This window comes from Lepisosteus oculatus, chromosome 11 (genome assembly GCF_040954835.1).
Source record: "Lepisosteus oculatus isolate fLepOcu1 chromosome 11, fLepOcu1.hap2, whole genome shotgun sequence".
Classification (NCBI taxonomy): Eukaryota; Metazoa; Chordata; class Actinopteri; order Semionotiformes; family Lepisosteidae; genus Lepisosteus; species Lepisosteus oculatus.
This window is the reverse complement of record NC_090706.1, coordinates 105,130-129,814: the sequence shown is the minus strand read 5'-3', so window position 1 is coordinate 129,814 and position 24,685 is coordinate 105,130. Positions and strand designations below refer to the sequence as shown.

The window sequence follows — 24,685 nt, the reverse complement described above, 5'->3', positions numbered from 1 at the left end:
CCAGCATCCAGGGGCAGGAGCGACCCCTCAGACCAGTGTCCAGGGGCAGGACCGACCCTTCAGACCGGTGTCCGGGGGCAGGAGCGACCCTTCAGACCGGTGTCCGGGGGCAGGAGGGGTTAACAGCGGCCCTGAGCTCAGCGGACGGCAGGCGAGCTCCCCCTGCAGGCTCCGGCAGGAACACCGTGTGGGGAGCCGGGGAACACGGGTGTGCATTATTAATACCTCTCATGAATAATGCAGACCTCGGCTCATGAATAATATGGTTTGCTCGGAAGTGACGGTGTTTCCTGCAGTTAGTGAGAGAGACGGTATTTCCTGTCAGGATTTCCCCGAGCGAGGATCACTGAGACCGGGCAGCGGACCAGCAGCACGTCGGGGAGCGACGCCTCGGTCTGCCGGGTGAGGAGCAGGGCTACTGCGGCCGCAGGGGCAGGGAAACACCGGCGGGGCAGCCGGGCTCTGTCGGCGGGGGTAGTGCGGACGCGGAGCCGGGAGAAACTGCGCCTTTCGGCTCAGACGCCGACGGAATATCGGGGAGACAATCGAGCCGCCCGTCGGGGACGTGAGAGAGGTAAATACCCCGAGGAGACCTCCTCCTGCCCGGCGGAGCCGCGGAGACCCAGCGGGACCCGAGGGCAGGGCCCCGGGCGAGCAGCGGCGCAGAGCCCGTCCACAGCGGCCGGCGCAGGGGTCCCCGGCCGCGAAGAAGCCGCCATCAGCGGACCGAGCCGCGGGGGAGCGGGCCCGTGTTCCGGGCGGAGAGTCTCCGCGGAGGACTCGGCCTCACCAGCGCGGATCGGGCCGGGCCGGACAGGACCGAGCGGAACCGAGCTGTTGGAGCTCAGACCCTGGACCTGACATTTAGGAGCCGGCGAGGAACCGGACAGAGACCTCATGAATGGAAATCGGAACTACAGGTAACTGTGCCACCGAGTGTAGGTAGGGCGCCGTGGGAGTGTGGCGTGGCTGCAGCGGAGCCGTGCTGACCTGCCCGCCCACTGTCACGGACAGGTGTCCCCTCAAGGTGTGCCTGAGCGGCGGGGCGGTGCGGTCCTGTTCTCTGTTTCTCGGGCTCCCGTCGGGGGGGGGGGAGTTTGGATCAGAACCGGGCTGAGCCGGGAGTGGGGTGTACTGTCTCTGGCTCAGGGCAGCGCTGGTTCTGTCAGGAGTGGAAGTGGAGTGTCCTGTCTGTGGCTCAGGGCAGCGCTGGGCTGTCAGGAGTGGGAGTGGGAGTGGGAGTGGGGTGTCCTGTCTGTGGCTCAGGGCAGCGCTGGGCTGTCAGGAGTGGGAGTGGGAGTGGGGTGTACTGTCTGTGGCTCAGGGCAGCGCTGGGCTGTCAGGAGTGGGAATGGGAGTGGGGTGTCCTGTCTGTGGCTCAGGGCAGCGCTGGGCTGTCAGGAGTGGGAATGGGAGTGGGGTGTTCTGTCTGTGGCTCAGGGCAGCGCTGGGCTGTCAGGAGTGGGAGTGGGAATGGGAGTGGGGTGTCCTGTCTGTGGCTCAGGGCAGCGCTGGGCTGTCGGGAGTGTGAGTGGGAGTGGGGTGTCCTGTCTGTGGCTCAGGGCAGCGCTGGGCTGTCAGGAGTGGGAGTGGGAGTGGGAATGGGAGTGGGGTGTCCTGTCTGTGGCTCAGGGCAGCGCTGGGCTGTCGGGAGTGGGAGTGGGGTGTCTTGTCTGTGGCTCAGGGCTCAGGGCCAGAGTGGGAGTGGGGTGTCCTGTCTGTGGCTCAGGGCAGCGCTGGGCTGTCAGGAGTGGGAGTGGGGTGTCCTGTCTGTGGCTCAGGGCTCAGGGCTCAGGGCAGAGTGGGATTGGGGTGTCCTGTCTGTGGCCCAGAGTCTGTGGCTCCTGCCATGAGTGGATGTGGCTGTTGCCTGCCGTGGTGTGGGAGCCTGTAGCTGGGGTGACTCCTGCTGGACTATAGGTCTGGGCCTCATCCTGAGATGCTCTTGAGCAGCTTGCTGTCCCATTGGGGACGGCGATCGCAGTCCCTGGAACCTCTCTCTGAGTCTGGGTGGTTCTGTCAGCTGTGCCTTGGCTCCAGTTTCGGTTGTCGGTTTGTTACATGAACGTGCAGGGAACCTCTCTCCTGGGTTGCTGTGGGCGTGAGGCCAGCAGTGGAGAGCTGTCACAGGGGTAAGCTGCTGTCGGAGAGGAGACTCTTGACTCTCTGCAGTCACACGGACTCAGGCTGTGGCTGAAGCGATTCGTCTGGTGGCCTGCTGGAGATCTTGGGGGGCTGGAGAGCTGGGCAGTGATCTCCTGGCCCAGTGTGGTGCCTGTTGAGTGGCTGGAGAGCAGGGCAGTGATCTCCTGGCCCAGTGTGGTGCCTGTTGAGGGGCTGGAGAGCTGGGCAGTGATCTCCTGGCCCAGTGTGGTGCCTGTTGTGGGGCTGGAGAGCTGGGCAGTGATCTCCTGGCCCAGTGTGGTGCCTGATGTGGGGCTGGAGAGCTGGGCAGTGATCTCCTGGCCCAGTGTGGTGCCTGTTGAGGGGCTGGAGAGCTGGGCAGTGATCTCCTGGCCCAGTGTGGTGCCTGTTGAGGGGCTGGAGAGCTGGGCAGTGATCTCCTGGCCCAGTGTGGTGCCTGTTGTGGGGCTGGAGAGCTGGGCAGTGATCTCCTGGCCCAGTGTGGTGCCTGTTGTGGGGCTGGAGAGCTGGGCAGTGATCTCCTGGCCCAGTGTGGTGCCTGTTGTGGGGCTGGAGAATCAGGTGCTGAGTCACTTGCCTTTCTGGGTGAGTCATTGCTGGGGCTGAGCTCAGTAACCAGTTGCTGTTGGATCACTCTGACAGGTCACTTTCTGTCCAACCAGCACTGCCTGTGGTTGTACCAACAGTAGTCTCAGGGCAGTGATGAGCCCAGATGCAGCAGGGTGAGAATAATGGTGCGTAGTCTCTAGTCATTAGTATAGAAAGATTTAAGCTGTACAAGAAATGCTTGAGTTGCCATTAAGGGTAGCAGTAATTGTAACCTCATGCAGGATAGTAGCTTGCTTCTAGCCTGTGCAGGTTTGACTCAGTCCTGTCCTCTGACGTGGTGCTGTTTCTCTGAACCTGTCCCTGTCCTACTCTTCGATCACAGCCCTTGTCCACACACTCTGACCTGCAGGCACCTGGACACGGCTGTCCAGCACACTGACCCTCATGAGGGAATATGCCCTCTGGCCCCCGGTTACTCTGCAGTGGTGAGGATTGCCAGAGCTGTCCTGACACTGCCTCACAGCTCTGTGCTGGTTGGTTCAGTGAAACGTTTTTGTATCTGACTGGAACTTTTGTTTTTATATTTGTGGTTGGCTGGTGATCTTAATATTTGCTGAAGTGAAACGCTCAGCAGCTTCCTGGGCTGGTGTGTGTACCAGAGAGTTTCTGGAATGGTTAGCGCTGTGAATCGGAGGGCAGCTTCAGTGAGACAGTGAAAGGTCAGGAGTCTCCAGTGAGCAGGATGTTCTGGGTGTTTCCTGCGTCTGCAGCAGACAGTGGTTAACCAGCAAGGTGGGTGTTGAGCAGGAGAGGCAAAGCTATTACCAGCAGACGAGTAGAAGAAAGTTCAGAGAAGACAGGAGGCTGTTCAGCCCCTCCAGCCTGCCGATCTGAGGCTGCAGTCCTGCTGTTTCCTGCAGGATCGTCAGTGTTTGTGGAGGGCTGGCTGTGTTCTGGAGCCCTGATGTAGGTGAAGAGTCCCAGCACCTGGGCCAGTCAGTCTGGGGACTGCGACAAGCTGTAGCTCCTCTCTCGGCCTCCCAGGCTGGCCTTTCTCTTCCTCCTCTCTTTCCATCTGTCTGCCTCTGTGGCTCTGGCTGGGAGAGAGCCTCCCCAGAGTTGTGAGCAGCCCAGGGCTTTGAATGGAGAGGCTCTTCCCAGCCCATTCACACAGCAGCAACAATAGCGGCCTGTCAGCCCCCGTATTGAGCTGTGGATTGCGGTGTGTTTCTATGGAGAGTGCAGTGTGCCTGCTCTGGGTCAGGGCTATTGTTGAGCTGCGCTGAAGGAGGGCTGGTCTGATCGGCCCGTCTTTATTCATGAGGGGACCGGTTCCCCTTCTGCAGATAGAGCAGGGCTCTCTGTGTGCCACTGTGTTAGTCCTGGGCTATATCTTTCAAGCCAACCCCATGTGATTAATGCTCTTCAGTCCCCGTAGTGGGGGCTGCAGGGTCATGTGGTGAAATATGGCCTTTCCCGCTGAGAACAGGTGGCTGAGTTCAGAGGTCATGACTTCACGTCTGTGGGCTGGGAAGCTGGTGGCAGGGCCAGTGCCCGTTACCTGTTCCTGCACAGGGACAGCAGGGCGCGGAAGAGCAGGCTCTGTGTGGGGGTGTGGGGGTGTGGGGGTCAGGCCCGGCTCAGCGAGGCAGGCTGGGGCTGTGCAGTGAGGCGAGGGAGGAGGGGCTCTCCGTCCTGTGTGCGGAGCTGGGCCTCCCAGAGAAGATCGGAGTGGGGGCCCAGTGGGGGAGCAGGGGAGAGAGAGGCCGGGGTGGAACTGGGGACTAGGGGAAAGGGCAGTCCTGCAGGAAAGAGGCTTTCGCGCCTCAGGCATTCCAGCACAGCGATTGGCTGTCCGGCCCAGAGGCCACGCTGCTGGTGGGGCGTGCGGCCTGCAGCTGTAGATGCGGGGATCAGCGCCGGCTACTAAGCATGGTTTATTGTGCAGCCCTTCCCTGCAGTCACAGCGCACTGGCTGAGCGGTGTTGTGGGAACAGAGGGCTCCATTCAGGCCTGTGTGTAGCAATCCAGTAGAGCCAAGCGGAGCTCATTCATGGGGCTGCAGTCCCTCTCCCTGTGAGCCTGGCCTGCCTCTCTCTTGGCTGAAACCCCAGAACCCCAAGCTTGTCTTGTATACCGGCAATGCTGTACAACACGCGCAGTGCTCCAGTCTGTGGGTTGTGTGGTACAGAGCAGCAAAGTCCCTGCCGGTCCGAGGTGCGCATGGAGCTGAGCTCCTCCTGCACACCTGTTTCACCCCCCCTTGCAGAACACCCGGTTGCCATGGTGACGTGGAGGCCTGTGGGTGCCGTTGGCACGGAGACAGAGCGGGCCGTTGACATGGGGAGAGAGGAGGAGGCTGTACGTACCGAGGGAAATCACCTCGCTGGAACAACACCTCTCCACTGAGCGATGACTGTGTGTCGCCCTGCTTCTCCCCTCTCCCCTGTCTGGGCAGGACTCGCTCTGACTGAAGCCTTTGTTTTTACTGAGTGAGCAGAGTGAACTCGCAGGCCCAAGAGCCAAGCCTGGAGTAGCTCTGGGGGCAGCCAGCGGTTCCCTGGGGCTCCTCGTTGCCGAGCCCTGCTGGGGTGGAGGTGCAGGGAGTCGTGTCCTGCCCCTGCCCAGGTCTGCCCCTCTACCTGTGTCAGACGCAGCACTGAGCTTGTTAATAAGATGCTTATTTGAGTCTGAATCAAAATATCCCAAGTGCATTTTGAGTTTTCCAGAGGGCAGTGGTAGGGAGGTGGCAGAGGTGGGTGTGAGAATCCTGAGTGGATCAGCTCTCTGCCAGAACTGAGGCTGCTGTGCTTCAGCTGGCTTGGCGGCACGGAGCCGATGTCAGTATAGACATGCACAGCAAAGACCCCCAGTACAGTTTCTTTCTCTGGGTCAAAGTTTTATTTTATTTTGTTCCCATATGAAACACAGAAGGGCTGATTTTAGGTACTGTAGGATTTTAGACACGATCTCTGATGAGTGAGGTCAAGGTGACAGCATAGCAGCAACCACAGCTTGGACTGCACTCTGCAAAACACAGTGTCCCTGGTTTCATCTGCCAGGATTGTAGTTGAAGACGAGATAAGGATGATTTTTCCACCTCGCTGCGCTGTGCTGGAACAGACTCATGATGTGTGCCAGCTCACAGACACGGCTCTGTTGTGGATGTTAGGCCACAGTCTGTGGTCTGAGGGCTGGAGGCTCTGTCAAGGAGAGCTGTTTACTTGTCCGTTTCAGCTGCACTCAGGATCGAAAATTCTGAAATAAGTTAGGAAAGGATTTTCTTGTATATTATTGGCCTTTGCAGTTAGGCTGTCATGGTAAAAAATAATATTTTAAGCAAATAAATATAAATTTAAACAACTTGAGACTCGGTGAGTAACTGAATGATTCTTTTAGTCTTTCTCCAGGTGTTTTGTTTACTGCAGCGAGAGCTGTTTGACGTGTTCCTCAGTGTGCATGCCAGTTCACATGCCCACAGCCCTGTCCTGGACTGCAGTAATGTCCACAGTTTGCAGATCAGCCTTTTGTGAAACTTGATCTCTTCCCGTCCTGCAATAAGACTAATCACCTGCTGTCCCTGTCTTTCTCATCATTGCAGTTTTTACTCTTGGATTGATCAGCCCTCTGCATTCTGTACGGCTGCTTCACTGGTTTAAATTAATTCATGGATCTCTAATTGAAAAAAGACCTTCCTGTCTTAGTTCATTGCAGCTCTCTGTCTTCTGTGGAGCAGTGGCTGAAGCCTGTTGGCTGTCGAGGAAAATGAGTTTGTCCGGTTGAGTAAGGGATTGTGCTGGTTCTGATGAAAGGTCTGCCTCTGCAGGGGTGTTCCAGAGGAATACAGGGAGAGCTGGGAAGTGATCAGCGCGGTGTGTGCTGGGGTGGAGGATGTGAGGGTGACGTCTCTGTGCGGCTGGAGACAGGGTGCTGTTCCTCAGTGTGGACTGATCGAACAGAGCTACAGTACGTGTGACTAGTGCTGTGATCGACAAGGGGAGACCTGTGAGTTGGTGGTTTGATTTGAAGAAGAGTCCCTGTACCGTGTTGGGAAGCTGAAGGTTTGCTTTGTGTTTGTGTGGCTCTTGGCTGTGCTTGTGCTGTTTTGTCCAGTTAAGAGATATTAATGTAATCATAACTCTCGGAACAGAACCCCCGACTACTGGTCCAGGGAGACATTTCCTGGCCTTTCTTTTTTTTTTCCTAACTTGCTTTGAGTGAGCATGTGGAGGAAAGCACATTCACACCCTGGGCCACATTCCCATGGTCCCCCCACCTGATCCTGGACACCCCAACCTCCTCGTGGGGTCCCCCTAATCCTGGACACCCAGTCCCTCCTTGCGGGTTCCCCCTCTGTTGCTTGTGTGGCCTGTGTGGGCGTGGACTGGCCTGCCCTCACGCTGCTCTCCTCTCTCCAGGAGCCGTTGGGGCCCAGTCCCTGTTCTCTGTGCCCCGGCGCCCCGGCTATGGCACCATGGGGAAGCCCATCAAGCTGCTGGCCAACTGCTTCCAGGTGGAGATCCCCAAGATGGACGTGTACCTCTACGAGGTCGACATCAAGCCTGAGAAGTGTCCGCGGCGCGTCAACAGGTATGGGCAGCGTGTCCCCCGCGCGACGCGCACGATAGGGTTAGCCGTGGAGATGGGGCCTCCCCCTGGCACGGCTGCGCAGCACTCGTGTCACCCAGCCCTCCAGCAGGCAGCTGCAGACGAAGCTAGATGAGGGTGAAGTGAACAGGTAGGTGCAGGTGTAGTTATCCAGACCCGGGAGTCGGAGGCGCCTGTGTGCTGCTGGCTGGCTCGGCAGCTCAGCCAGGCCCTGATCGCCAGTGTCTGTCTGTCCCGAAGGGAGGTGGTGGACTCCATGGTGCAGCACTTCAAGGTGACGATCTTCGGGGACCGCCGGCCCGTCTACGATGGCAAGAGGAGCCTCTACACAGCCAACCCGCTGCCTGTGGCCCCTGCTGGGGTGAGAGTCTTGCCAGGCTGGCCTGCCTTCGCCGCCTGCTAGTACACATCGTTCTTTCCTATCGCAGATGCTGTTATAAAGAGTGTTGTACAGCAATGTGTGTTGTTCTGTTTAAACAGCCTGGCACATGTCTGTTACACTCCAGGTCTTCCTGGAAGGTGGGATACTAATATAAAATAAATATTTATTTGTTTGTTTCAGTAAAAATAAAAGCCATTAATTATAATTTGGAGGATAAGTTAAAGCAATTTGCCATTAATGGTTTATTTTATTAAGTCCTGTTTTTGCATGGTTACAAAATTGATGTAGCTTCCAGTCCAGCGGACCCCCGGGCTGAGTGTTGACCATCACCTGGGCGCTGAGTCCAGCTGACCCCAGGGCTGAGTGTTGACCGTCACCTGGGCGCTGGGTCCAGCTGACCCCTGGGCTGAGTGTTGACCGTCACCTGGGCGCTGGGTCCAGCTGACCCCTGGGCTGAGTGTTGACCGTCACCTGGGCGCTGGGTCCAGCTGACCCCGGGGCTTAGTGTTGACCGCCTGATGTGCTCGTTGTAGGTGGACCTGGATGTGACGCTGCCTGGGGAGGGGGGAAAGGACCGGCCCTTCAAAGTCACCATCAAGTTCGTGTCCCTGGTCAGCTGGCACCTGCTGCACGAGGTCCTGACGGGGCGCAGCATGCCCGAGCCCCTGGAGCTGGACAAGCCCATCAGCACCAACCCTGTGCACGCTGTCGATGTGGTGCTCCGTCACCTGCCCTCCATGAAGTGAGCTTCTGCCCGCCAGCCCGGAAAGACATCACTCAGGGTCTTTTTTAAAATCTAGTGGATGGGATCTCCCTCTTCATAGTACAGAGGGCCTCTCTGGAATGATTGTACTGTCACAATTACGGTTCTAATTCACGGCAGGAAAGCCTCAGTTCCTCAGTTTGTGAAAGAGCAATGTTGTCTGTTTTTTTGTGACATAACTAGCCCCTTCCCTGTCTCCCTCCACCCTGGACAGGTACACCCCAGTGGGGCGCTCTTTCTTCTCTGCCCCCGAGGGCTACGACCACCCCCTGGGCGGGGGGCGCGAGGTGTGGTTCGGGTTCCACCAGTCTGTGAGGCCGGCCATGTGGAAGATGATGCTCAACATTGATGGTGAGGTGTAGTACCGAAGACGTTCAGTAGAGGGTGCTGGAGAGGGCCTGAGCTGGAAGGCAGCTGTTGCCGTGCATGGGCGGTTGCCGTGGTGACAAAGAGGGGCCTGTGGGACAGGGTCTTTAGTGGCGAAAGATGTGAGGGAGGATTTGTGTGTGTGGCAGAGTGACGGAGGTGCTGGGTGCCAGACTCGGATCCTCCTTTCTCAGTGAGGCGGCAGTCTTTGTTTGGTCCCTGAATGGCAGAGCTTTGAGTGCCTGATGGCCATTCAGCGCTTTCTCTGTGAGTCTGGTGTTTCCACAGTCCCACACGCTACGGGAGAAGAGATTCATACGTTCCTGATTGTCTCAGTCTGGAGAGACAGGACGTCAAGCTGACGTTTTTAACCATTTTTTCCTCTTATGTTTTAAGACAAAAAGTTTTTGCCTACAAACAGAAAACTGGTTTGCCACTTGAAATAATACGTTTTCTTTTCCTGAACCTCTCAGCCTGAAATCTGTACAAAAACCTAAATTATCTGTTAAAAAAAACGATTTAAGTTTTTATGAAATAGTTCCCTTCAGAACCCCTGTGCTTCCTGTGAAGTCTTTCCGCACTGCTCCCCATCTTGTGATAATGCGCAGCCTGAGATGGTCCCTGCTGATGGGCTCTCTTGTCCCTCCAGTGTCGGCCACTGCCTTCTACAAAGCACAGCCCGTGATCCAGTTCATGTGCGAGGTTCTGGACATTCACAATATCGACGAGCAGCCACGCCCTCTGACTGACTCTCACCGGGTCAAATTCACCAAAGAGATTAAAGGTGTGTGTGTGGCCTCGCGGCTGGGCCGTGGTCTTCCTCTCCTGTCCGCTGTCCCTGCCTGTGTCTCACTGCTCTGCCCTTGCAACCCGCAGGCCTGAAGGTGGAGGTGACGCACTGCGGGACCATGCGGCGGAAGTACCGTGTGTGCAACGTGACGCGCCGTCCTGCCAGCCACCAGACGTGAGTCTGGGGAGTCCCGCGTGCTCTCGACAGGGATAACACCACTGCCGCTGAGAATAATGTGGGGGAAGTTTCAGTTTCTTTCACGCAGATTGGAAACTCTGCCGTGAAATGTGGGGAATGGCCAGAGCCTGTGAGGGAGGAGGTGTTTCTGCTGAACTCCAGACACACAGAAGGCCATCCTGTAGGTCCTCAAGCTCCTGTGTCTCACTTTCAGGTTCCCCCTGCAGCTGGAGAACGGCCAGACGGTGGAGCGCACGGTGGCCCAGTACTTCAGAGAGAAGTACAACCTGCAGCTGAAGTACCCTCACCTGCCCTGCCTGCAGGTGGGGCAGGAGCAGAAACACACCTATCTGCCCCTGGAGGTAAGACTGGTGACTGAGCCTCACTCTCGGCTTTTTCCCAAGACTGTGCTGTGAGACTGTGGCACTTTGGCCAAGAAGAGTGAGAGACAGGCAGAGAAAGCAGACAAGAGGAAGACAAATGTGACACATTCAGACAAATATAAAATATTTGTCCCCAGATACTGTCTCTGAGTGATGTTTAGAAGATGAGTCTGGTTCAGCTGTCACCTCACTGTGCTGGAACAGACCAGAACAAGGGATCGGTCTCTGAGATGGGCCCAGGCCGGGCCCAGGTCTTTCAGTGGGGCCTGGCTCTGAGTGCTGCGCCCTCTGGGGACAGGCAGTGACCCTCTTGTGCCCCACAGGTGTGTAACATCGTGGCGGGGCAGCGCTGCATCAAGAAACTGACGGATAACCAGACCTCCACCATGATCAAAGCCACAGCGCGCTCTGCGCCCGACAGGCAGGAGGAGATCAGCCGGCTGGTGAGTTTGGTATCTGTGGCGTCTGGACTATTTTCCAGGTGAATTGTGTTTCAGTGCTTTGAGTGGATGTTAAAAAGCGCAAGAGGCTTCTGTGCCCAGTCTGCGGAGGGTGTGTCGTCCTATCATCCACTCTGCTTCTTGTCTTGGTGCTCCTTAGACAGTGGCACACATGCGCCAACTGGCATTCAGAGGAAATGACAAGCAGCCACTTCTTTCAGTGCAGGAGGTGAGAAAGTGACTGTTGTACTTCCTCTGTAAGCAGGGGAGACCTGTCTGTATTGTGTGCAAAAGGGGAAGGAGGATGCGGAGGGAGGAAAAAACCATCAACAGTTTGTCAAAAATGAAGAGAGCATTATGGGTTCCTGTGAAAGCGTGAAAGAGTGACATGCCTGGAATGAAGATTGGTATCTGACGAGGAATAATTCGAGCAGCATTTTTAGGATGGAAGAATAGCTTGGAGCTACAGCTGGGGTGGCGACAGTGTGCTTAGAGCCTGTGTGTGGAATGTGGGCGTGGAGCTCTGCGTCAGGCCGCAAGATGAAACCCGGAGACTCAGGGCTCATAGACACACACGAGAGCCAACACTTCCTGAACCAGAGCACTGTAACATTGTTGTGTGTCCTACGCCTCAGTGGGCCTTTGTGCTTTCTACACTGGTTTCTCTCCGACATAAACTTTTGGAATCAGTGGAGGTTGTGCTCATATGGGCTCCCAGCATCATTGCACAGTTGCCCACTTCAGTGTGGTTGACAGTGCTAAGATCAGACCAGTAATGGCAGTTACTTTTCACCCTGTGTTGTCATTTGAAGCTCATGTTTTGTCCACCTACTTAACCTTGCTTAGTTACGACCCTTGCTTTGTCCTTTTGATGCAGACATATTGATGTACGTCTTTATTTCAGAGTACTGGCATTACATCTTCTAATTTACTATACTGGCTTCAGTTTGTCCTGAATTCTGCTGTGACTAAAACCACTCTGCTTCAGCAATCCAGTTCTCTGGAAATGGGCTGCCTGTTCAGTGCCAGGGCTGTGCAATGGATATCTTAAGGACTTATTACAAGAGAACAATTCAGCACTTAATGTGCGATCTGGTGATTCAGACTGTGCTCAAGCACCACGTCTGTGAAACTCGCTGCCCAAGTCGACACTCCATGACCATTGCCTTTCCTACTCTGCTCTCCTCCCCACTGAGAGCTGGTGTGTGGGGAGCGTTCTGGCGCACTATTGCTGTTGTCGCATCATCCAGGTGGGGCTGCACGCTGGTGGTGGTGGAGGGGATCCCCATTACCTGTAAAGTGCTTTGAATGGAGTGTCCAGAAAAGCGCTATATAAGTGTAAGCAATTATTAATTATAATTATTATTATTATAAAATACACTTGGAGGCTTCAACTTTCCCTAACGCTTCCAGTGTGTAGCTTAGTTTACTCTTGGTTTTCTTGGATGACCCTGCTTTGCTGTTTTTTTGTTTATTCACGTTGCTCATGTACTACTGCACAGTGCTTTAAGAGTTTTGAAGCATAACGTGTGTTGTTGTTATTAGCTCTCTCTCCTTCCTCTCTGGTGTCCTCCTTGCTTGTGAGCGGTTCTGTTGGTTCTGTGCTGATGAGGGTCTGTGCCCGCAGGTGCGCAGTGCCAATTACGACTCGGACCCCTTCGTGCAGGAGTTCCAGTTCAAGGTGCGGGACGAGATGGCCCATGTGACGGGGCGTGTGTTGCCTGCGCCCATGCTGCAGTACGGGGGCAGGGTGAGCACAGAGCTCTTTATGGTACTCTTCCTTCTCATCCTGCTGATCTTGTTCTTGGCTGATGCTTTGATTGTTTTGTGTTTATGGTCTCATTGGTTTCATTATTATTGTTTGTTGTTTGCAGCGCGTTATCTGTATGATTAGTCTTTTCGTTTTATGTCAGTATGTGTGAATATCCAGTGGAGGTTCTCACAAACGGAAAGAGGTGTTTGTCAAGGGCTTGTGTATGTCTGCGTGTCCAGGGCTTGTGTGTGTCTCTGCGTGTCTTGCTTGTTGGGTTTGTGTGTGACCCCAGGTGTGTGTCTCTGCGTGTCTTAGTTGTTGGGTTTGTGTGTGTCTCTGCATGTCTTAGTTGTTGGGTTTGTGTGTGACCCCAGGTGTGTGTCTCTGCGTGTCTTAGGTGTTGGGTTTTTGTGTGACCCCAGGTGTGTGTCTCTGCGTGTCTTAGTTGTTGGGTTTGTGTGTGACCCCAGGTGTGTGTCTCTGCGTGTCTTAGTTGGGTTTGTATGTGACCCCAGGTGTGTGTCTCTGCGTGTCTTAGTTGTTGGGTTTGTGTGTGACCCCAGGTGTGTGTCTCTGCGTGTCTTAGTTGTTGGGTTTGTGTGTGACCCCAGGTGTGTGTCTCTGCGTGTCTTAGTTGTTGGGTTTGTGTGTGACCCCAGGTGTGTGTCTCTGCGTGTCTTAGTTGTTGGGTTTGTGTGTGACCCCAGGTGTGTGTCTCTGCGTGTCTTAGTTGTTGGGTTTGTGTGTGACCCCAGGTGTGTGTCTCTGCGTGTCTTAGTTGTTGGGTTTGTGTGTGACCCCAGGTGTGTGTCTCTGCGTGTCTTAGTTGGGTTTGTATGTGACCCCAGGTGTGTGTCTCTGCGTGTCTTAGTTGTTGGGTTTGTGTGTGACCCCAGGTGTGTGTCTCTGCGTGTCTTAGTTGTTGGGTTTGTGTGTGACCCCAGGTGTGTGTCTCTGCGTGTCTTAGTTGTTGGGTTTGTATGTGACCCCAGGTGTGTGTCTCTGCGTGTCTTAGTTGTTGGGTTTGTGTGTGACCCCAGGTGTGTGTCTCTGCGTGTCTTAGTTGTTGGGTTTGTGTGTGACCCCAGGTGTGTGTCTCTGCGTGTCTTAGTTGTTGGGTTTGTGTGTGACCCCAGGTGTGTGTCTCTGCGTGTCTTAGTTGTTGGGTTTGTGTGGGCTTGTGTGTTTCCTGTGCGGCAGCACATCAATCCCGAGCTGCTGTTTCAGAACCGCACGGTGGCAACACCCAGCCACGGCGTGTGGGACATGCGGGGAAAGCAGTTCCACACGGGGGTGGAGATCAAGATGTGGGCCATCGCCTGCTTCGCCACGCAGAGACAGTGCCGCGAGGAGATTCTCAAGTAAGATTCCTTTCGCTTTAATTGGAGCTGAAATGACAAATTAACATTTTTCTTAAATAATCAACAGCTAGTTCAGTACAGTTTTTACTCTGTCTCCGGGATTTTGAGCTCAATAACTCTTGGTTTGCTGAACATTAGGATGCAAAGGAGAGGAGCCATATGCCGCTCTAGTGAGTTTGGTAGTTAGTAGTTAACTGATCTGTGATCTCATCCAGCTGTTTCTTAAAAGAAGGCAGGATATTGGCTTCAACCACATGGGTGGTTAGCTTGTTCCATACCCCCACAACCTTTTGTGTAACTAAGTGCCTCCTGCTGTCTGTTTTAAACGCACTTCCAGGTAGTTTCTGCTTGTGTCCTCAGGTTTGTGTTTTGCTATTAATTCTGAAGAATTCTGCTTGTTGTCTGATTTTAAATCAAAGTGCACAATGGACAAACATCATTATCATCATTTTCTTTATACTTTTCCCTGAGTTATTCATTCTTTCTCTGTGTGTGTGCAGGGGTTTCACAGACCAGCTGCGCAAGATCTCGAAGGACGCGGGGATGCCCATCCAGGGCCAGCCGTGCTTCTGTAAATACGCGCAGGGCGCAGACAGCGTGGAGCCCATGTTCCGCCACTTGAAGAACACCTATTCAGGCCTGCAGCTCATCATCGTCATTCTCCCAGGAAAGACTCCAGTCTACGGTACGACTGGCTTTGGCCACGTGTCTGTTTCTCCGTCTCGCTGCCCAGCTCGGTCTCTGTTCCACTCTGTGCTGCTCGTGCTCTTGCTGGCCGCTGCCTCTCCCCTCACTCTCTGCCCCTCGCTGTCTCTGTCTCCAGCGGAGGTGAAGCGGGTGGGAGACACTCTGCTGGGAATGGCCACCCAGTGTGTCCAGGTGAAGAACGTGGTGAAGACCTCCCCTCAGACCCTCTCCAACCTCTGCCTCAAAATCAACGTCAAGCTGGGTGGCATCAACAACATCCTGGTGCCCCATCAGCGGTGAGAGACCTGGGGGGTCGTGGGGTCACGTGGGTGTGTGAGGGGGCAGGGGGTTCTTAGGTGTGTGTGAGGGGGCAGGGGGTTCTTAGGTGTGTGTGAGGGGGCAGGGGGTTGATGGGTGTGTGTGAGAGGGCAGGGGGTTCTTGAGCGTGTGTGAGGGGGCAGGGGGTATGTGTGTCCCGGTGCCCCTTCAGCGGTGAGAGACCCAGGGGGTCGTGGGGTCACGGGTGTGTGTGACAGGCCCTGTGGGGTCGTGGGTGTGCATGAGAGGCCTGGGGGGTCTCCGGTCCTCAAATGCCTGGACAGAACTCCCCCAGAGGAGGGGTTGAAGGGCTCAGGGAGTCTCTTGGTCTGGTGTGTGCTGCAGAAGATCCAGAGGTGTGCATGCACAGTTATTGATATGAGATCAGTACAATCTGCAGTAGTCTGTAGTTCCTCACTGTGAGCAGCCTTGTCTGCTTATCTCAGTCAGTGACTCTGGAAAACTAGAGCAGATTGAGGAGAAGACCTGGGAACGAGAGTGTGATAACTCCTCTTCCTGCTGTGTGAACGGAATCTGTAGGGCAATGCGTTTTGACAGCAGGTCCTGTGTTTGCGCTGACTAATCTCTCTGTAGTCGGGCTTCGTTTGAAAGCTGCAGGGCTTCGATAAACAAAATGTGTTTCCCTGTGTCGAGGTCAGGTGTCTTGGGGGGAGGCTATTTTGTCTAGTTCTTGACGGACTCTTTCTCTCTCTCTACCCGACCTGCTCTCTCCCTCAGCCCCTCCGTGTTCCAGCAGCCGGTGATCTTCCTGGGGGCGGATGTGACGCACCCCCCTGCAGGGGACGGGAAGAAGCCCTCCATCGCAGCAGTAAGTCGAGTCCCCCGTCCCTCCTTATGTCTCTCCTCGCTTCCTGGCTTGTGCTCTGTGCGGAGGCAGGAAGTGGAGAGGGGGACTGCAGTGCCCTAAAGCACGGCGGTAGAGGACTGATCCAGGGTGCAGCCTTGGTTGCTGACTCTGGTCTTTCTTGCCTCGCAGGTGGTGGGCAGTATGGACGCCCACCCCAGCCGGTACTGTGCCACAGTGCGAGTTCAGCGGCCTCGACAGGAGATTATTCAGGACCTGGCCTCCATGGTTCGGGAGCTGCTGATCCAGTTCTACAAGTCGACTCGCTACAAACCCACCCGGATCATCTTCTATCGGGACGGGGTGTCAGAGGGACAGTTTAGACAGGTCAGTCTGGGATCACGTTTCCAGCTCTGTCTTCTTTTTGACAGCTGCTTACTTGTTTTTATCTCCTCTGACATCTCCTTCTGTAATTTCCCTCACGGGTCAATAAAGGATCTATCTATTTTAAACTCTGGCAAGATCAGGGCTCCATTCAGGGGCGGTCTGTCTCTCTGTGTGGTGATCCTGGCACTTCCATCTTGATCAAGGGTCCACGTCACTTCTTCCTCTCTCTCCCCCTGTGTCTTGCCCGGTCACTGGCAGGTGCTGTACTACGAGCTGCTGGCTATCAGAGAGGCCTGCATCAGCCTGGAGAAGGAATACCAGCCTGGCATCACCTACATCGTGGTGCAGAAGAGACACCACACCCGGCTCTTCTGTGCTGACCGCAACGAGAGGGTCAGTCTTGTTGCTTTGCAAGTGCTGAAGCAGTATAGTTACATTTTTAGCAATACTTTTATGCTACCTTTTGAAACACTTGCTGTGTTGTAGTAACTAGTGTTTTAAATTTTCGATGATGGTTTGTGTCCAGTAAGGCTGGTTATTGTATGCAGGCCATGTTGCCTGTCTCTCCATTTTGGGGTTTTTCATTAAGAATGTTGTTTGCAAGTGTGTGGAATATAGTTTTGCAGGAGCAGTCGGTAACAGTCAGGTTAGGGTTAGTGACGCCGTCCTTGTGTCTGACAGGTGGGGCGAAGCGGAAACATTCCTGCTGGAACGACTGTGGACACGGACATCACGCATCCCTACGAGTTCGACTTTTACCTCTGCAGCCATGCTGGAATACAGGTACCTCTCCGCGGCTGCGCGGCTGGAAACGGACCACTCAGCCCTGGGCGCCGCCGTTCCGCTGCGTCCTTACAGAGCTGCTTTGAGGAAGTGTTGCGCTGCCTCGCCTGCGATGCTGAGGGTTGCTCTGCACGCCCTGCTGACAGTATTCTGAGCTGTGTCACAGCCGAATAATGTGCCTCCTCTCCGCAGGGCACCAGCCGCCCCTCCCACTACCACGTCCTGTGGGATGACAACTGCTTCACCGCCGACGAGTTCCAGCTGCTCACCTACCAGCTGTGCCACACCTATGTGCGCTGCACGCGCTCCGTCTCCATCCCTGCGCCCGCCTACTATGCGCACCTGGTGGCGTTCCGCGCCCGCTACCACCTGGTGGACAAGGAGCACGACAGGTGAGAGGGGGGAGCAGCCCAGCGATGTGTCCTTCAGTCTCAGTGTAGCGCTCTGTTCCCTAACCGATCTCTCTCCCCCTGCAGTGCGGAGGGCAGCCACGTGTCTGGGCAGAGCAACGGCCGGGACCCCCAGGCCCTGGCCAAGGCCGTGCAGATTCACCATGACACCTTACGCACCATGTACTTCGCCTGAGCCGAGCCCCAAGCCGAGCCACACAGCCTGCGTTTCCAGGGGGGTCAGTTTACGGGGCGCACCTTCCAGTGGAACCGTACCCGACACTGTGCAGACGGAGGAGCCCCTGGGCTGGCCGGAGGATGCGTTGCTGCTTTTTAAAAAGGAACCCGGCACTCTTATGCAATATGAAGCCAGCCAACCGCTTTCAGCCCTCCCCTGCCCCTCTGTCTGTCTGTCTGCAGTGGGAGGCGCTTCTCTCGTCCGTTTAATTTGTTTTTAGTCCCTGTTTTCATCATGTTTTTACCTCAACTTTTATGGCAGCACTTTTTTTGGTTTAAGTTCAGAAGGAAAAGGAAGCTGGTGCTCTCCTCCCAGCCGGCCGAGAGGAGCTGTGTCCGGCCCTGGCTGCAGGAGCTGACTGGTGTTCAGACGTGTTCAGCTGTGTTCGCCGCTGCCAGATACAAACACGGACCTGCCAAACCCGGCGTCGAGCACCGCCTGTGCCCGTGGATTTTCACAACGCTATCTGCTCCCTAGGATCAGCCCAGAGCACAAGTTTCCTTTTTCTCTTCTTGTTTTGTAGCCAGTGGTGACTTACTAGAAGTGAGAGTGTCAGACAACTGGTTCTGCACTCTTTCATTTCCACCAAATAATTTTAGATGTTATTGTGAGCACAGTGCCACCCACAGGCGACAAGGCGTCAGTGCTCCTGAGGAGAGCCGCTGAAGCCTGCCTGCTTAGGGAATCGAGGCCGAAGAAGCTTCAGCAGGTTGGTGGTGATCAGCAGGTCATCCGCATGAGGAGGAGTGCACAGTAATTTTCAGTACTTTCAGTAATAATAGCAGCCTGGGGCCATAGTCTGGGTCCCCTTGGTCTGTAAGCTTTCATTCAGAACTTTGCAATGTGATTGTTTTTTTAATGTTTGTCATTTAGATTATTGTTTTGTTTTTCCTCTTTGTATTTATTAGAATAATTAAGCCTAATTAATTTAATATTAGTGGAGTCAATAGAGCAGCATTCTTTTTTCTGTTTGTTTGTCAGAGTGTGGGTATGGCTGTCCAGTGTTTCTGGCTGTAAACTGACATGATGTTGTTTCTATAGTGCAATAAGGCATTTTGCAAGAACAGGCTTTATCCAGGAAGGGCTTTGGTTGGACACCTCTGTCCAGGGCAGAGCCCTGACTGGTCAACACTGTTTTTGTTTTTCACTAGTGCAGTGGCAGGATTTCTCTTCTTACAGGAAAGCGAGCACTCAGTTTGAAATTTTGCCCATTCTGTTTCAAGGCACTAAGTTGTAGGAAGCCACAGTATAGTTTCACAGCACTTTTGGAGCCCTTCTTCATGCGCTGAAGAGAGTTCAGGGGCTTCCTCTCCCTGTGGAGACATGATGCTCAGACCTCTGTACCTCTCCATGATGGAGGAATTCAAGTGCCTGCTTTGTAGAGTGTGACAAACAGCTGGGGCGCGGTGGAGATTTTTCATTGATATTCTGAGATATTGAAACCCGAGTGAAGGGCTGGGGTGACTTGTCTTCATTTAATGTTTAGAGACAACACTCAAAACAGAGCCTTGGCTATAACTGGTGAAGGAAAAGCAGAGATTTGTAACTTATTTTTCTTTACCGTTTTCATCCCGCACTGAGTCAGACGCCCTGCTGCGGTTTGTGTGCTGATCGCAGAAAGGCTTTGCTTCTTTCCAGCCCTGCTGTGTCCTGGCTCACAGTGGCACACAGGCTGTGCCAGCTGGGCCCCCTGGCACAGTGCGGGTCTGGACAGCAGAGTTAGCCAGCAGCGTCAGGTGCCTTCATTGCTGCCTCTGTGAGAAAGTGCTTCTTCATGCCTTTGCATAGTGGCAGCATGTAGAGTGTGGAGTCTGAGGCATTTTTCACAGCCACGTAAAACTGACTTAGCTGCTATTTTATTTATATATTTGTATGTGCACGTATAAATTAAGAAAATAAGAGTGAGACAATTTACTGCACTAAAAGATGCAAATGTCAGACCGGACACAGGACTGGTGCTAGGAGGTGGGGCAGACCCGTCCTGCAGGAGGTGGGAGCCAGGGAGAGGTGGACAGAACCCCGCTGTTTGCAGGAACTCTGCTCCTCCTCCGTTAGACAGACAGACATGACAGACCTCATGGGGTACTGTGGGGGGGTGGGCGGGTTTACATTACATTCAAAGATTAAAATGCCAGTGAGAATCTTTACTAAGGTACCGTAACGCACTCCACTCCAGTGGCAGAACGGCCAACAAGAAGAGGCTCGTGTTCGTGGCGCGGTGCCACTGCGCAGCAGGGTGTAGTGTGGCGCGGGTGACAGGACCGGTGGCCAGGAGCTGTTAGAAATGTACTGAGAGCCCTGTGCGCTGCTGCCTCAAGTGCAATGCGTTAAAATGAAGCAGTTTCATTTTAGTCAATTGTTTAACCAGAGTGGAATATATTTGTATATTTTACATGATGTAATGCACACCACTTATTTTTGCTAACAAATTTAAAGAAATCAAGATATAAATAATGCAATAGACTGTTTTGATGTATTTTGTGGAAGTAAAATTTCTGTTTTGGAATTGCATGTGGCAGAGGGAGGCGTTTGCAGTCACTGCTGCTGAGTCCAGACTGTTACCGCAGGGCTGGGAGTCCGGCTCTGTCGTGCGCCTTGTGGACGTCTCTCGCTCTGCGTTCCCCTCCAGGCCCCAGCCGCGCTGCTGGAGTGCTGATCAGGTCGTAAGAAGGCATTTCCTTAAGCAGAACCAGTCAAACTGTTGTTGCTTCTCCAGTGCTGGGCAGTTCAGAGCCAGAACAGAAACTGAAGAGATGGACAGGCTGAGCTTTGAGTGCTGGTCCCATCTGTTGCTTATTAGGGGATGCATCTCTGACATTTTCAGTTCAACAAATTTCTGCACTGGTAGCTCATGTTCTACCAATAGCTCTCTCCTTACAATGTCACTTCGCGTGACGCTGTAAGGGATAAAGCTTTTCAGTGAACGGCCCGCTACAGTCTCTGTGCCCAGCACACACTTTTCAGGCTCCCCGTGCCGCTTGAGGCTTGTGCTCGACGGGGGTGTGACGGAAGAGGTGATGCGATTGTATCTCCGGGCACTACGGAGGCGTTGAGCCAGCATGGGTGACGCAACAATGCAGTTTCATCCCCAGCTGAGACCCAAAAACTGTTGAGAACTGACTGGAGGGACTGGGCTCCTTTAGGATGACTTCAGATTTGAGTGCTTTGTGAGCTAAAGGTGACACATGTCTTTTTTTTCTTCTGGCATCCAGGGGTTTTCCTTTGGCAGAGCAGTCCACAGAAAGTGCCTTTCCAGAAGATGGTGCTGTAGACATCCGATATTAATCTTATTTTCCAAATGTCAAGAGGCTGAAAGACACGATACAAACACATTTACAGAAATACACTAACATACACACAAAACATATTTTCTGTAGATTAGCATTTGTAAATGCCAAGAACGCGACAGTATCGCTGAGCTGTGCTGCGGCGGGTTTGCAGGAGTTTGGACCAAGAGCTGTGGGGGACGGGCGGAGAGCGTGGCAGCTCACCTGACACAGTCTGGCCCGGAGCAGCGGGCAGCTGGGCTCCGAGCGAGAGAGAGACCAGAGCAATAGTAGCAGAAGGAAAGCTAGGCGCTTGTAGCGTGTGACGCGTGTGTGTGGGGAAAGGACTGCGGGTGTCTGTGGTGCACTCTGACTGCGGGCACGACACAAGCAGAATGTAGCAGCAGCTTCCAGAAAGTGCTCCACACTTCGGTTAGGTTAGGACTGCTTGGCCTTGGATCTGAAAATGTCCAGGAAGATTGGTTTTCTCTCTAATAAAACTCTTAGCTCCCCTGTATTAACAAGCTGTCTTTAGAATATTTTTTAACGCCAAGGCCGGTCTTTCTGGGACCGGTCCCAGGGTACTGCCTGTGGGTCCGCCCACAAGCTGCGCTGTGTTGGGTGAGTGCCCTTCGCCCTCGAGTGATGGTATAGATATTTAAACACTGCACCTCAGTAACCTTGGTATGCTGCATATTGTACTAAAAAAAGAACAGTAAATATTGCTTTGGTTAAAGTATAATGCGCTTGATAATGCCTGATGAATATCATTATTTTAGATTAAGTATAATAATAAATATTGTCTTAATAACACTTATCTGACTTCGAAACTTGTCCTAAGATGAGCCTTTATTTTTTTGTCATTTTATTTTTGCATTATTGTTGTTTTCTTAGTGTATTTATTGCACACGTCTGTGTGCTGGAGTTTCTTTGAGTTCAGTTGTGGTGGAGGGGCTGGCCTCCCGTGAGGCACCTGTCCAGCAGGGGGCGCCCTTCATGCTGGGCTGGGCCGGCTGTGCCCTTGCAGGCTCAGTGAGGAGCCTGGAGGAACAGGACGCTTCCCCACGTACAAGCACAAGAACTGGAAGGTGTCGCTGGCTGTGAGCTGCCGAGGGTGTGTGAGTGCTGTGCAGTACTCTGTCAGCAGGGCGGCGCTAGCTAGAGATACAGCTGCTTTCTTTTCACATGCCTGTGTTGGCTTGAAGGTGGGCACTTGTGCTGTTGGAGATCTGGCAAGGTGCTGTCTGTGAGGACACACACTAGAGAGGGGCAGGAGGTGATGTAGATAATTTCCCAGATAGCCTTGTCACATGGTCTCTGTGTGAAACAGCTGTCTGGTTGACAGGCGGAGAGCACAAGTCTGTGACTGCTGGCTGGCTGTGCTCGGAGCGGATCTGGGGGCGCTGGCAGTGATCGGTGAGCCCTCTGGCCTGCTGCCTGTCATAGAGGCGCAGATACAGCATCACTGCACCGCCCAGTCCACACACTCTGTGTACACCAGCGCCTTCAGCAAAACTCATTCCGCTCAGACATGAGCCTCAGCCTTAATGGTTTTATGCGTGTATTTGTGTTTTACACTCGAGGTGCTGGTGGGGCAGTCTTCACTGACTCGCTGGCCTTTTCTTTAACCACTAATCCAGCTAGTTAGACTACAGATGTGTAAATACTTAACCTGTTAACAGTCACGCCTGCTCCAGTTCTGGAGTGCCAGACTGACATCTTTTCATCACTAATAAAAGTCAGATTATTAGGGTTTATATATTAGAGAGACCTGTGCCTGTATTATGAGGATAGTATTGTCTTGAACCCTGTCCTACTATGCTAATCTTATAGTCCTTCTGTTATTGAGTTGCTCTTTTATGTCTTGAGAGTGAAAGAATTGCATGGGGTATGGAGTTATTTTCTTAGCAGATCTCATCATATAAACTGTTTTTTTTAAATCAGTGTTATTTTAGGTTATTCTCATTAATTTTGAATAAGTTTGTTAGGCACAGTCTAACAGCATTGCAATAAGAAGTGATTTCTGGTGGTGAGATGCCTCCCTGGGCTCACCCTTAAAGTGTGCTCCATCAGCCTCTGGTGGAGAAACTAACTCCTTCCTGAAGACGGACAGACTCCCGTAGGTGCAGGTCTGTGTCCCAGGTGCCAGGCTCAGATGGGTCTTACCGTTGGGCTCTGGGTGCAATGTGTGAGGTTGAGAGTGAGCTTACAAGCAGCCAGCAGGGCTTGTAACTACTGAAGCTCATGTCAGTGGAGAGAAATAGATGTGAGTCAAATGGTTTTGTGGTTTGGAAGTGGAGAGCGGTCTGGGATGTGCAGAACTGAATCGAGGGATTACTCTGAACACACAGCCTCTTTAGTTTAAAGCTCCCTGTTAATCATAGAGTTTCCACTTTCAGACAGTGAATAGCTGCCGTAATGGTGTGAATGACCATTCCCTGCACGTGGTTCAGGTGGCACTGATGGCCTATTGGCAGCTGCTGCAGCTCCTGAGAGCTCGCTGCTGCTTCTCAATCGCGCTCCTAGTCCCCCAGGTCCCACAGCAGCACTGGGGCCCTCCGGCAGCCCTGTGCCTCTCTGTAGTTTCGTTCACGATGACTACTACTCTTACAAGCCTTGCTATACAGGGAATTGTGAAATTAATCTTTGAGTGAGATCTGTCTGGTACCGATATAATCTTAGTTTAATTAGCTTATTAACATTCAAAATTTCAAGTAGTTTTTTTTGGGCCCTAAATCCCTCTGAGGATGTTCATCTCTAAATTAGAGTTTGTAGTGTACTTTATCCCTTTTGTTTCCTTACTTTGTGGACTACACTAACGATACGTTTCTGAAATGAGTATTTAAAGTTGCATTTGGTTGAGATGTACAAACATGGCTGTCTCAGTGGTGACATGCTCATCGCGGGTGTCCTGGAGTCGATGCCCTCTCTCGTGGGGACTGGTCAGGCCCAGGGGCATCATGGGAGCTTGCAGTGTCAGATTGGCATTCCTCTGTACCTGCCATTGGTCTGAACTCGGGGAAGAGTTCATTTTCATCACAGGGCTCCCATTACTGTGGTGCATCACACCGGAATTTCCTTAGAAGCTGAAGTAAGAATGTAAGGAAGGTAACAAGGGATAAGAGGCCATTCGACCCCTCCAGCCTGTTTGACAGCCAGTTCATCCAAGGATCTCATCCAGCTGTTTCTTGAGAGAAGCCAGGGTATCGTTCTTGACAAACCTTTACAATAACTGAAATAATAAAATAACTTAATGAAAAACAGGTTTTGTGTCTCCCTTTGGTTTGAAGGTTTACAAATGTGCTTTTGCTAAAACAATGCCAGTGATGAAGCCGACAGGGATGAGTAAAGTTTTTTCTGAGATCTTGGAGTGGCAGGGCTGCTTTCAGGAGAGCAGGCTGACTTGCACTTTGCTCTGTGCATACATGTCAGAGATGTCAGCAGGGCCTGTCTGTTTATCAGCTCAGCATCTCTGGACAGAGCTGACCCATGGTCCCCTCTGCGTGTCTGTGGACAGCGGCGGCTGACCCGCGGTCCCCTCTGTGTCTCAGACATTACAGAGAAATGAGTTATACAGCTACTGCTCTCTCTGGAAACTGCACTGCTGCCCAGTGGGTGTTTGAGCAACACATTTCTTGCCTTGGAGCCACAGGGCTCTGTACCCCTTCTTACTCTGTACATTGCAAGGATTCTCTGTTGTACCAACAGGTCTTTTTTAATGTCTTTATTTTATTGTAATATTTTAGTTTTATTGCCTTTAGTGTTGCTTTGCTTCAGTTTGAAGTGTAACTTTCACTAATACTTGCAATAAAAAGCTTTGCTTTAATATCTTTGTTGTTACTGATTGCTTCAGAAACATCGATAGGCGTCGGAAGATTCTGAGGACACGCAGCTAAATGCTTTTTGTTAAAACTGGATCCCACAGCAAGACACAAAGATCGACAAATCCATTATTTTCAAAGAAGACAACTTCAAGGTGGAAATCCTTATTGAATACAGGCTCTCACTGAGCAAGCTGGACAGCAACACAAAGCTCCTAAAAGTAACTCTAGTCATATCGCCGTTCTTATTGTTCATAGCAATGGAAGTTTCACT

The 24,685-nt window shown here is 53.0% G+C and overlaps 1 protein-coding gene across 3 annotated transcripts; it reads left to right on the top strand.

Moving 5' to 3' along the window:
- The first annotated feature begins 300 nt into the window (after positions 1–300).
- Positions 301–24,416, top strand: LOC102696380 (protein argonaute-3). Of its 3 annotated transcripts, none has more exons than XM_069196188.1 (19): positions 301–920; positions 7,113–7,284; positions 7,543–7,663; positions 8,218–8,426; positions 8,662–8,798; positions 9,463–9,597; positions 9,690–9,777; positions 9,995–10,142; positions 10,487–10,606; positions 12,231–12,353; positions 13,584–13,717; positions 14,218–14,402; positions 14,541–14,700; positions 15,461–15,551; positions 15,720–15,914; positions 16,173–16,307; positions 16,596–16,697; positions 16,890–17,089; positions 17,174–24,416. In XM_069196188.1, exons 1-19 carry the CDS (start codon positions 902–904, stop codon positions 17,280–17,282), a joined length of 2,583 nt encoding a protein of 860 aa, XP_069052289.1. In that variant the 5' UTR covers positions 301–901; the 3' UTR covers positions 17,283–24,416. The 3 variants fall into 3 exon arrangements, with proteins under 3 accessions (XP_069052289.1, XP_069052288.1, XP_069052290.1); XM_069196187.1 differs by having other exon boundaries at positions 12,231–12,374; XM_069196189.1 differs by lacking the exons at positions 301–920; positions 7,113–7,284 and adding an exon at positions 7,327–7,432 and having other exon boundaries at positions 12,231–12,374.
- The last annotated feature ends 269 nt before the right edge of the window (positions 24,417–24,685 follow it).